This window comes from Xiphophorus maculatus, chromosome 10 (genome assembly GCF_002775205.1).
Source record: "Xiphophorus maculatus strain JP 163 A chromosome 10, X_maculatus-5.0-male, whole genome shotgun sequence".
Lineage (NCBI taxonomy): Eukaryota > Metazoa > Chordata > Actinopteri > Cyprinodontiformes > Poeciliidae > Xiphophorus > Xiphophorus maculatus.
In genome coordinates, this window is record NC_036452.1 from 20,152,583 (window position 1) to 20,165,811 (window position 13,229).

Here is a 13,229-nt window from a genome sequence, read left to right on the forward strand (position 1 = left end):
ATTTGAGCTGTTAAGAGGAAGAGACAAATCCTGGCGTTATAACTGAAGATACATTTACTCAATCAAGCAATCGAACAGAAAACTAGATTTCTTTTTTTTTATTTTTTTTTTTATACGACAAACGTGCAAAATCCTTTGGGGTCTACCATGAATGACATCCCTCTCCTACGAAACTAAAAACTTTATTTGCTTGATTTTAGTTTTTTTTTTTAACTCCTTGGAAAACCCACTGAAAACCTACGAAGTACTTAAAGTGTGTAGGAAGTTACAATTTGGCCTCACGTAAATCGTCTTCGCATTTAGTTTTTCTGCCAGTGAGAAGTCACTAAATATTTCTGCTAGCATCAGCGGCGACGTTACGCTTGCGTGTGAGGAAAGGCCGTCTCTTTAAACGGCCGGTCCAGATACTTTTGAAGTGCGGTTCTGTGAAGTCCTTAGCAGTAACAGTTCCTTTACCAGACGACGAAAGACGGTATTTTCATCGTTAGCTTGCGAGAAAAGTATGTAAATCCAGCCTAGTCAGACATGTGCTGTACACATCCAGCTCATGAAATTATTTAGTGATCTTGCATGACTTTGACATCTAGAAAGTGGAGAAAATTCTTGGTGGAGTTAGGGCAGACAAATGAGTCGCAACGGATCGCCAGAAAAACCAGGTCAAATGTGACGTGGTATCATGTTTTAGTGACTGAGTATTACAAACTGTGACCAGGAGTTTCTTTATACATTGTGCACAACTTTGTAGCAAGCCTTTCAAAGGATGATATGAATAGATGCTCTGTTTTAATCCTAAAAATGTGAAAATCCTTACAGCTGAGATGGAACAAAATGGCGACCAGAGGTCAGCTTCTCTGTTGTCACGTGACTGGAACGTCGACGTGCTTACAAACCTAATTTTCTCTTAAACTGCATTTTTTTATTTCCTTGATCTTGACCGAGTGTTCCTCACACAGTAACAACTACCACACTGAAGAGTGTTGTGGTTTCCTTTGGTACAGTACATTCACAGATTGGAAAATGGCTGTTTTTTTTGGGGGGGGGGGGTTGACCAGTCAAAATTAAAATCTACCAATTCACATCAGTGGATGATTTTTGGATGCACCTCAAATAAAAGGTAAATAAAATAAAAACACATTTTTGTAGAATCATGGAGAGCTTTGTTACGTTAGGACAAGTTCAGGAGTTTTCTCAGATATTACATTATATTACATTACAGCACAAAAATCAAAGAAATATGTGTTTGGTTGATCTTCTTTCATCTTTGCCTCTTGGTAATGAATTTTAGCTGTAAAATAATTTGTAGGTTGAGGCGAGTATTTGGATTCCAGATCAGATCTTGACATCAGTGGCAGTTCTGCGCCTTAACTCTCATTAGTCATGTTTCCATCCACCCACTGTTCTGCAAATTTTAAATAAAAATGTGAAAATGCTGACGAAAAGAAGCTGCGAATTAGCTGTGTTCTCAGTTTCTGATTCCAAGCGAGTCCACCCGGTTACGCTAAGACCCGCCTCCTGGCTCTGATTGGTTGCTTCTGATAGGAAGTGGTGCTTTCCTGCAGATGGCAGTAAGACCACAGGGAGGAAGCAGGCTTGATTTCCCCTCCCCCACAGATTATACTGTCATGACATAAGGACAGTTTTAACAAAATGGAAGAAACATTTTTATTATTATTATTATTATTAATAAAAGTGAAATTTAACAGGTTTCCCAACAGCAAAACAACAACAACAAAACATTAATTTGTTACAGCAAAGGAAAAAAATCAACCAAACCCAACCAGTTTTTTTATTATTATTATTTTTGACCCTTATTTTATTTTCAACAAGACAAAAAGTACTTCCAAACACACATCTATATACACAACATGTTCTTTCTTCTTAAAAATAAATTATTAAAAAATATATCCAATAAAATCAATTCTGACTCGTAACTCTTCCATCCTTCAAACCCAACAATCCAAACTCGACTATCGGAAGAGTTTCGAAGAATTCTGCATGCAGGTTGACATGAAATAAAATAAGATGAAGGGAGACTAAAACAGAGAGCCTTTAAAACGTTTCTCTTTTCTTTTTAGACCAGGAGGCTTCAGAGGAGGCCGACGTAGATGCGAAAAAGTCAAAAGCGCCAACAGTTTGTCGTCATTCAGTCGCGGCGCAAACAAAAAGCCCAAACAGAATCACAGCTTCTGTCGTCGCAAAGAGTTTCCGATCTGTTTTCACTTGATTTTCCCCTCCATTTGTTTCCTCTTCTCGTCGTTTCATTCTGTCAGAGAAACAGAAGACAGAGCAACGCGATTAGCACAGAGGCCTTCAGCTCATTCACAATCTCGGCGCTTCGCAGCCATTGTTGGAAACGGCAAGCAGGTTAAAAATAGCGAGGAAGCCGCCATCAGTTCCCACGGGGACGTAGAGAGGTCCCATTTCTTTTAGCAAATACTCAAGCTGACTGCGTTCCACCCTCTCAGCTTTAACTGAGAGGGTGAAATCGGTTATACAACAATATACCACTTTTGTTTTTGTATAAAACACTTTTTAAAACCAAATCTAGATCAGAATCAGCGGGTCCCCGCCAGACCACGCACAAGGTCTGCGGGACGGTTAAGAAAATATGCAAAGAGATGGACGGATTTTTTTTAAAAAAAACTGTTTATTCCGTCAAAAAAAAAAAAAAAAAAAAAAAATCATTTCCGTTTGAAGTCCACAGTAAAGGCGTCAAACTCGTTTTCCTTTTGGGCCACACCAAGATCATGGGTGTCCTTAAAGGGCCGGTTGCGACAAACGTATTGATAACATCCTTTAAAATGTTGAAACATTTACAAATAGCTGTGCCTACATTCAATAAGGACTTCTTAATAATAAATCATTTTGAAATTTTTTTCACACTGATCAGTCAATCCAGGAGTCCGTGACTGGTTTTGTGGTGTTTTTGTTTGTAATCAAAAATCACTGATTTTGTGGAGCCAGTTGAAAAACTGAAAGAAGCTTTGAGATATTTATGCTTCTGTGTGATGGTAAAATAACTTTACCTTGATATCAAGTAAAGCTGAGGCAGTAGTGGAGTAGAAGTAAGACACACTGCCACCTTCAGGTTGATGTTAGCATCACATTAAACCCCCATGATTTTTGACCAGTTTTGCAAAAAATATAAAATTGCAATAAACTCACAATTAGTGTGAAAAAACGCCGGGATCTGTCAAGTTTGCATGAATTTCTGCGAAAATCTAGAGGGAGTGATGGGTGAGCGGATAAAACCTGCTCTGATATGATTGATAAAATAATCTAGAGAGTATAGAGGGCCACATGAGGGGCCACAGTGGGCCAAGCCTCAAGTTTATATGCTTCATATGAAGCATATAAAGCATCGTTGGTATTTTGTCAGTTCTGCACATTTAGGTGATGATGACCTTTTTGCAGCCAGACCTATGTTCTGTTTAAAATATTATGCCTTGTAAATTTACCCTGAAATATTTGTAATTTCAGACTTTGGGCCACTTATCTATAAAAGATAAGTAGAAAGCAAAGGCAGGTCAGAAATGATTGTGAAATTATTAAACTGAAGAACTCCGAGGTGATTCTTATTTTTCATTTTAATACAATTTGGAGAAGTCATCTTGGTGCTGCAAGATTTCAAAGAGCCAATTTATGCCGACTAAATTAGCCGAGCCAATCCTGGAAGAAGAAGAAGAAGAAGAAGAAGGAATCTTCGGTTGCAAAGACACATTCTGATGGCGTCTGCAACTAAACCTGAGAACTTTCTGTTCTCTTCTGCCTCAAAGACGAGGGAGTATTAATTTGAAGTTCCAATCTTATTTGTTCAAAGACACTTGAATGGGCACTGCAGAGCCTGTAAAGACCAGGAAAGAACTAATAGCTGAGCTTTGAGTTCCTGAGAAGAAGAACTGTAGTTCTTTTCTGGTAGTTAACTTCAGGAAAGTCAGAATCTCAATATGCTTTTGATTATCTGTTGACAATGGGAGACTCGACGTTTTCAGAACATTTTTCACAGATATAAGAAACATAATTCGTCTCCAGTGATGATGGAAAATATGCTTTTTGAAGAAAGTGGTTTTCTACCACTTCAAATGAACAAGTAAAAACAATAAAACATCTATAATATGACTTTGAGATAATTGTCAAATTATCCGTAAAACAATTTTTACAGACATGAAACTCAACAGAAAAACAGACTGGGTGTATTTTGTGCTCTTCTAGTGAAACCAACCACATTCATACTATCACTTGGTATTGTTATCGGTATTGTTATCACCAATACCGATAACAATACCTCACATACAATGTGACGTATCATTAAACTTCTGACCTGTTAGGAGTTCCTTTGGATTTTTCTTTTCAATTATTTTGACAGAAAACATTGATAAGCGTCAACAAAATACTTATATTATACATTTTACAATATAATACTTATTATATATATTATAGCAACATATTGATTTGGACCGATTTGTGTGAATTGTTTAAAGTACAAAATAAATATTCATTGAGAAGAATCAAATTTTTTGTGCAGTAAAGTTGAGAAACTACAATACAAAAACAAAATAAAATTTTCTATAAGATCATATGGATCCTGCTAGGATTTTTACTTGTTTCAGGTTTGAGGAATCTTCAGGTTTCCTTCATGGATTCCTGCAGATGTTCACAACTTCCTGATACGATTCTAACTACAAAACTCAAAAGAAGACTGAAAGGAAGCCTTTCTTTCTGCGTGGCAGAAGCAACTCAAAGGACTTATTAATAACATATGTGTTTACTGTAGTGTCAGTCTGGTGTTCACTGATTCATGAGGAACTGGAACAGGAAAAGATTCAACAGTCAGTAACTGTGAAGGATGAAGAAGAAAAGAGTGGAGAAGATTTTTCTGACAAAATTAAAAACAATCACAAGGCTGAGAAGAGCGTTTCCTTGGAAACAAAAGGTTCCCGAGCGTTTTGCTTTTTCTAATTTCAGCCTTTTTCACACTCAAGTAATCTTTTTGATGGGTAAAGTTTAAATGTTAAAAACATTAAACAGGTACTGCTGGATAGCAGGGATGACAGACGGTATTTGATTGCAATTATTGGCATTAGCCAATAAAGGGTTTTCTGCAACATTCCTCCTTTAATTGGGAATAACTTAATTATCTCAAAATGGTACTTGTACATTTTCATATAGTCTTTTGGAGGTAATATATTATTTCCAGCTTTTTGAGCTCAACCCACAAAACTTCCTAAAGAACTAGGATCTGGATTTGTAATGTCCACTTAGAGAGACTGACTTTTGGTCAACATTTTGTCAAAGAACTGACTTTTGACAGACAGATATTGTGCAGATGCTTTAGTTTAAGAAAACATGAGGGGCGCATGCCTTCGCTCTGTGGAATTCTCAAAAACTAGCAGCATCTGAGTTAAATAGAGAATATATGTACATAAACTTTAGGGCCAACACTGAGCCACAAACTTCAGATTCCCATCGGAGCAAAACATGGAAGTGGAAAAAAAGTCCCTTTCCTTTAATATTGCAGTCTGAGTATTGAACCCGGGGCCGTCTTTAGGTTTAAAGCTGCTTTCCTGCAGGAAAGCAAAGTCAGCTTTGGAATATTTTAGCAAGTCAATGTTTTCTTGCTCTCTTCAGCTCGCTGCACCTTCAAAAACGTTTCTATATTGTTTTCCTTCTTTACTTCCACAACTCCATCCGTGTTACTTAAGAAAATAAACTCGGTCAGCGAGACGAACAGCTTTAAAAATCCTACATTTTAAATACGCTTCCTCAGCAAATTGGGATGGTTAAATCTTGAACAGTAAATCTCGGCACATTCTTCCCTCAATGTGATAAAGTGGTTGCAATCCTTCACTTAAAGGTTGTTGTCCTCATTTCCCGTCTCCATAGATGTGTGAAACGATGTACGATAAAAGAAAACAGGCACTAGGATCTTTTATTAGCTTACCAGCACCAACACTTACCTCACAGCTTGGCAGATCCTCCCTAGTAACTCTTTAGTACCCGTAATATTAACTTCCTTGCTCTGAAATAATATTTTTATAAGCTTTTTATTTGGATCTCGTTGCTCTTACACCTCCTCGGCTGTTGGAGCAAAACTGATATCAGGAAGGAATCAAACAGGATTTCATGTGATAGATCAACACAGGGGAAACGGTTGGTAGCACAATTCCTTTTAAGAGCCTGTTGTTGGTATTAAAAGCCGATTTTGCATAAGAATTTATGGGAGAACTCCTAAAATGACCATTTCTTGTTGCGTTCATAATGGAAAACATTTCCTTTTTGGTTTTATAATTGCAACAGTGAAACGGGTCAACTCCAGAGCTGCAGGCTGCAAACCTCTGGCCTAGTTAAAGTCAAGGCCTTAATTTGCGGCAATACTTGAATATTGACAGATAATTTTTTTATTCAATCTGACTGGGTTTGAGTTGCTTTGTTAAGGAAAATAAGATTATCTTTCAGTCTCTCTCTGGACGTACAGTATACTTCAAAACACTTTCAGCTGGAACTGAAAAAAAAAATCTGAAAATAATACATCATCTTTATGATTTCTACGTCATAAAATCTTCTTGAAACCTCAACAAAGCAGATTAATATTTGCGGTTTACAAAAAGACAACATGTGAAAACAACATGTGTAAATTTACAAAACACTCCAGATGTGATTATTATTTGATTCCATGTCGTCTTTGACCATTTTATTTGGCTGTAATTTCATGAAATTTATTTACGTCATATAAAAACCTTTTTGGCTTATTGGTGGAGTAAAGTGTGAGTCTATAAAAAAAAAAACCCTGTTAATTCTCACAAACAGATGCTGTGTGAAACAGTGTTAAAACTGCTTTCTTGTTCTGCCGTTTGGATCATCAGGAAATCACATAAAAATATTTCTTTGACGTATTTTCTGTTGTGCTGGCAGACTTCACGTGAAAACCACTTTAACAGAGTAAACAACATGCAGCTTTTCATTCAGCGTCTCTTCTCTCCTTCCCTTCCTTTCAATTTCTCCTTTCAGCTCTGTGAACCAACGCTGCTGCAGTCTGCACTAATTGTGAAGGTCATTCCGGCGCTCTGCAGCTTTAATTCAGTTCCATGTTTGCTCCGAATGTTTGCGTGACTTCCTGCTCATGGGCAATCCACCTGGAAATTGAGCTGCTCCTCAGAGGAATCCCTCCATTACACAAGAAACTGTGTCGTATCGAGCCGTTTAATCCGGACCGCCTCCACCTCAGTTATGCATTGAAATGATTTTCGGAACGTGGAGAAGCCCAGGCTTGAATCAGGAAACATTTTCAAAGCTGATCGGCCCAATCAGCCCTTTACGCTCTTCCAATTAACTTGCTAATTGATCCATTTCCGAACAGATGAGTGAAAATAGGCCGTGTTAATGTTAATGTCTGTTAATGTCATTATTGTCTGAAATTAGAGGCAGGCAGCTCAGGATAGCTGTACTGTATCTCTTAAACGTGAAATAAATATTTTTAATTTTAATCTAAAGTGTTTTTCAAAATGCTGTCATGTTAAGATGAAGATCTTCATTCTTCATCACAAGGAGACGGCTGTTTTTCTAATGCTACCTGTGCCAAATATGAGCATAAAATGCTAAAGACAGTTAGCATAAAAAGTTAAAGACATAGTTGCCTTGTATACTAACTCATTTGTCTGTGTCTAACATTAACAACTTAACTGTTAGTGAACTAAATATTTAGCTCCAATCTTAATATTTAGCTAGCAAACTAAATATTTACGTAGTTACCAAGGTAAATATTTAGCTCATTTAGCCAAGATACAAATTCACTTTCTGAGGACTATCAAAATAAAAGCTGGGTTTTGCAAACCCCTAAATGAACTTATCTAAATATTTAGCTCGTTATCCGGGATATTTAGCTATCCCAGCTAGCAAGTTTGAAACATTGATGAATCAATACGGTGAAAATATGAGTTTGATCAATTAACCCCCAGTTTTTTCTGCTATGACAGGCTAAATAATCCAAATGTTATTGTTAATTGTTGTGAATGTTTGGCTGTAACTTGACATTTTTCTCACAGAGTAACCCCGGAAAAAACTGAAAATTAAAAATACCATTCAGAAGTTGTGTGTCCTGTTGTTTATGCCGACATTTCATCAGTAGGAAACGGCACAACGCAGGTAATTTGAGTTAACGACATAAATTGAATATTCTTAGTTTACGGGCTAAAAGCTATGTAGTCAGCCAATTAAACACTTCTGCTATTATGAAGGAGATGCATTTCACACGCTTCACTGGCACTGGAGGCAAATCTATCAGCCAGCACCTATAGTACAACATGTTGGCTCTATTCAGACTGGTAATTTGCAACACTTGCCTAAAAAGGGTTCACATTTAAACAGTTTTACAGTGAATGTATCATGTATCATGAAAATGCCTTTGCTACCAATACAGCAATAATAGCCACCCTTGCAAACTAGAAAAAAAAATCACTGCTTAAGACAAAGCTGGACAACGTTCATTTTCGTCCCTGGCTCACTTTGTTGCCAGTCTTCTGCCTTAAATTTGATTCACAATGGTTTCTCAAATGTTTTAAAAAGTCTTAAATGTGACTCAGTGGAACCTGGAGTAACCCTGAAAATGTTAATCAAGCGAGACTCATCAATCGCATATTGTCATGTTAATTTTTTAAAACATGTTATTCATTTAAAAGCGATTGCCATCATGTGGCAAAGCTAAAAATGTTCACATTAATGACAACAGGATCACACACAAAGGGAAGAAACAAGAATTATTGGCTTTCTGCCTGATGTTTAGACTGCTGGAATAGTCAAAATATTTAGAGGACACTACATCTTCTTCAAGTCAGGTCACAGTACACAAAACACTCAGAATTACTAATCCTCACTTCCTTTATCAGCTGCACAAACTTATGGGGGCAGTTTGATGATGGTGTGTTTCGGACAAATAAATGTTAATCTGTGTTTTTATCCTCCTCCAGAGGGGTCTCCTTTACGCAGCACAGACCGCTTTGAAAGGCTTATAGTCTGCTGACCCTCCGCCTTGTGCTTGATGACAGCAGCTTTACAGTCAGGTTATTCAGCTGCTTTAAATAAGAAAACATAATCCTTAGTCTGCACACCCCATCTTCATTACAGCAGTTTGGTGTGCAGCCGGAACAGTTTTCATTCTTTTGTCCTTTAGCAATGTCTCATTTTTTTTTGTCTCTCAGCTTCTATGACCTTTTTCCAAGTCATTGTCACTAAGACTCATCAGAGACACAAGTGAATCTGAGGAAGCGCAGGCTTGCTGTCTGAAAGGTGTTTTCCCTGCCATTTCCTGGAACTCCACAGTCTCCAACTTTTTAGCTTGGCTAACAAAACAAACTGCAGCTGACTGGAACATGTGAAAAAGTTTGATGGTTCAGTTATTCGGGTCTTGCGTCCCTCAAGGAGAACGCTTGTTGGAGAAGCTCTGTTACATTCATTCTGATTTATTCTATTAATAAAACAAACATTTATTCCTCCCTTTCATTCCTTCTTTGAATAATTATCCCCCCTGACTGTGCAGCTAGAAGGATTTTTGCTGTTACCTTTTTTCTCATCTTTGTGACAGTTATGATGGGTAACCGTAGCAACAACATGCTTTTATTTCTTTTATTTTTTATTCCAGGGTGTCCCTGTGGCCTTAAAAAGTCGTGTATCTAAAATTGAATCTTTAAAATGTCTTAAATTAATTTTACAATTTTTTTTAAAATTACAGGGTTTAAATTGTACCATGAAGAGAAATTTTAATCTTGCAAGTAGCTGTTTTCCCCCCCAACATCAAAAATTTGAGTCGCGCTCAGACGTTCTAGCTAGCTAATACTTTTACTAGCTAGATAGCTGCGCTGCGTCTGTCAGCAGAACAACAAATGACAGCGAGAGACGAAAGTCGTTGCCACTCAGGGTGAAACCAAACACACACACAACACATAGCAACACATAGCAACAAAACTTGAGTGCTACAAAAAGTCCTCAGAAATGTCACAATGTTTGCTACGGTAAATTTTAATGCAGGAGGATCAGCCAATCACCCTCTTTCTTCTTTTGGTCTTGAATATCATTACATATGGCAATAAAAAAGGTCTTAAAAAGTCTTGAATTCAACTCGCTGAAACCTGCAGATGCCCCGAGTTTCAAGTGCTAACGGATTAGCTAAACGTAGAGGCTGAAGCTAATGGCTAATCCAAATGAAGACAGGACTGAAATCACCTTCTCTCATCAGAAAACAGCTAACTCTGTTGGGGTGTTTCAGAGTGTGTGTGCGTGTGTGTGTGTCTGGATGGGTGAATGACTGACTGTAAAGTGCTTTGGATTCCTAGGGGACAGAGAAGCAGGTGATTATTCAACTGAGAAATTGAGGTAGGAGTTGGTGCTCTTCCTGTTTGTAAAATTTAAAGCCTTCACCATCATAATACTTACGGCTTAAGCTTACTGGACGGCATAACGCTTTGTTTCAACATTTAGAGGGGAAGAAGATTTCACCACGCCCAATTAAAAGTAAATTTACATAAACTGCTAGTGACCAGAACGGCCTTAAGGAGGAAAATCTTTGTCTCCTCTCAGACTTTCCTTCCAAGACCAACTAATCTTCAATTATACTAAATTAAGATGCCAAGTGAGTTCACATGTTGTGGGTAAAACTGTTCGCCTCAAAGAACATGGACTATTCCCTTAAAGCCCTCCACAGCGCTCCAATTGGTCTAATTTACTGGATGGTTATTACGATATTTAAAACACTTCCATTTTAAATATCATCCTCACCACACAGCCTGGCAGCAAATTTAGCAAAATTTGGGACTAAATGTCTCACTGCTTGGATGAAAAGAACCACAAAACATACAACTTTTAATAACTGACTTTGATTTAAAAGGTGGGCCTTATCTCCTGTTTGCAGAACCTCAAGCCTCATCGCTCAGAGACGACTGAGAATGGACACGAGTTTAAATTCTGCACGAGTGTTTCAACTTTTCATGAAAACCTAAAACTGTCTCATTCGACTCCCATGGACTCTGGAGGACGTGTGAGACTTTAAATGTCAAGACTGGCATTTGTAGAAATGAAATTCTCCTACCTCAGGCAAATGTTAACCAATTTTATTTGAATTATTTTTCCCTCTAAATCTTTTTAATTTTGGGGGGTTTTGCATTCACAGAGCCCGGCAAACTTACTCACACCCCCCCCCATCATATTTTGCTCTTCCCATAAGAGGGTTTTCCAGTAAGATCAAGATACAGCTACCCTATGGTATTTAGGTCCAAACTTTGACTAGGCCACACCACAATCTGTACTATTATTATTTTGCTGATTTTTTGTGTTATTTTTCCTGCTGCATATCCCAAGAGTGCTTGAGCTTATGCTGGTTCAGCATTTTCTGGTAGAAGGCAGACATTTTTAATTCCCTAACTTACAACTTACAATTTATTATTCTTGTTATTATTTAGTTCAGCTACCAGGGCAGCAAAGCAGATCCAGATCATCCAACTTCGGACACCATAATCGATTAGCTAATATTATGTCCTTTTCATAATATGTTCTATGCAGGACTTATGTCCCCACCCATAAAGTCCCACTTTTGTCTCACCAACCCCCAGAATATGTTCCCTAAAGTCAAGTGGTCATCAAGATCACTACATGACCACAAAATGTTACTATTTTTGGTCTAGTTTCTAAAGCAAATATCTTATTATTCTTGAAATTAGACAAAACAAGTAACTTTTGAGCAAGAAATTTTAGCTTGTTTTAAGTAGATAATTCCTTAATATTGATGAAAAGAACAAGACAGTTTTACCATATTATGAGTTATAATATATTAAAACTGGATGGCATTAAAACAAAATGTCTCAACTTTTCATTTACTCCTGAATTTCTTTAGATTGGGGCCTTGTGTGTTAATTTTATTTTATTTTTTTTACCTTTTTCATGTTATCTACAGGTTTTAGTATTCAAACCTGAACGTCTCTAGCAAAGAAAGTAAGAAAAATTGCCTTTTGAAAACCTTTCGTTTTTACTGGAGTTATATTTGTCCGATACGAACATTTATTTGACTAAAACATTTAAGTGCAACAAAAAGCAAAAACTTGCAAATACTCTTTCACAGAACTGCATAACATTAATAGCGTTGCAACAGAGTATTTTCACACCCCTCATTGTGTGTGGAAGGGGGTTGTTGGAGATTGCTGCCAGGTCTCCTTCCTGCAGTGAACACTCCCCACTGGGCCCCAGAAGGCTAACTGGTAGATTGCAGAGGCTTCCCAGTGAACTGCGACTAATTCAAGCCGGGGATTTTAGCGTTAGCCGCGTCCAGGGCCGAAAACCAAAATGTCTCAAAGCTCTGAGCAGAGCGCTGGACTCCTACTAAAGTGAGCTAACTCGTGTGTGAAGAACAGTCACAAAAAAAATAATGTATGTGTCGAAATGTCTGTTGGAGAGTAAAAGAGTAGAAAATATTCCAGTCGAGTGGCTGGAAATCTCATATTCTCCTCCAGAGTTCTGGGTTTCCTCCAGAAAACTTGCTAAGCGGCACTAGGGCAGCCCACCAAGAGGTCCGCCATGTTTTTCTGTCAAAAAATATTAAAAGATGACAGGAAATGTAAAAATATGACTTGGTAATTACGTTATATGTTATTGGAAGACATTATTGACAACATTTTAGCATATAAATATAGTCCTTAAAAAAGGTAGGCACAAAAGAATATATAAATTTTTGTACTCCAGTTTAATTTTCATAAAGTAATAAACTTAACAGCTATTTAGGGCCCCTCAGACTTTCGGGGCCCCTCAGAAATGATGAAGCTTTACCAAAGACTGTAGGGATAGAATTTCTATTACTTTATTTTTTTTAATTGAGAACAATGCTATTAAATCTGATTTAACGGTTTCAGCATAGATTATTACAATATTTTAAATGGTTTAACATTTAAATTTAATACTTTAAGAAGTTAGCTAGTTTAATTTGTAACAGTGCCAAACAAAAACAATCTTGGATTGTTGCGTTACCATGACTACATTCTGAAGCTGAGTTTAATCTTTGTGCTTGAGCTCTGTTTCTTCACAAATAATAACCAATTATCACTGATTGCTTTTTTAAGATTCTGAATCTAATCAAAAATAGCAGCTTTTTTAGACAGAATGTGGAAAACACAACACAGCTCCCTAGATTAGCTTTTCTTTTTCGTTTCCCTCACACCTGGTGAGCAACTGTGCTTTTACCCTCCGGTGTCATT

General features: G+C 37.3%; 1 protein-coding gene across 1 annotated transcript in view; it reads right to left on the minus strand.

Annotated features, from left to right (window-relative positions):
* Nucleotides 1-1,772: 1,772 nt before the first annotated feature.
* The window catches only part of LOC102231102 (urotensin-2 receptor-like), a 64,419-nt gene continuing 52,962 nt past the window's right edge, over nt 1,773-13,229 (minus strand). The window contains exon 4 of the mRNA XM_005809624.2: nt 1,773-2,263. Coding sequence (XP_005809681.1) covers nt 2,259-2,263 — 5 coding nt within the window. The 3' untranslated portion in view covers nt 1,773-2,258. The remainder of the gene's footprint in view (nt 2,264-13,229) is intronic.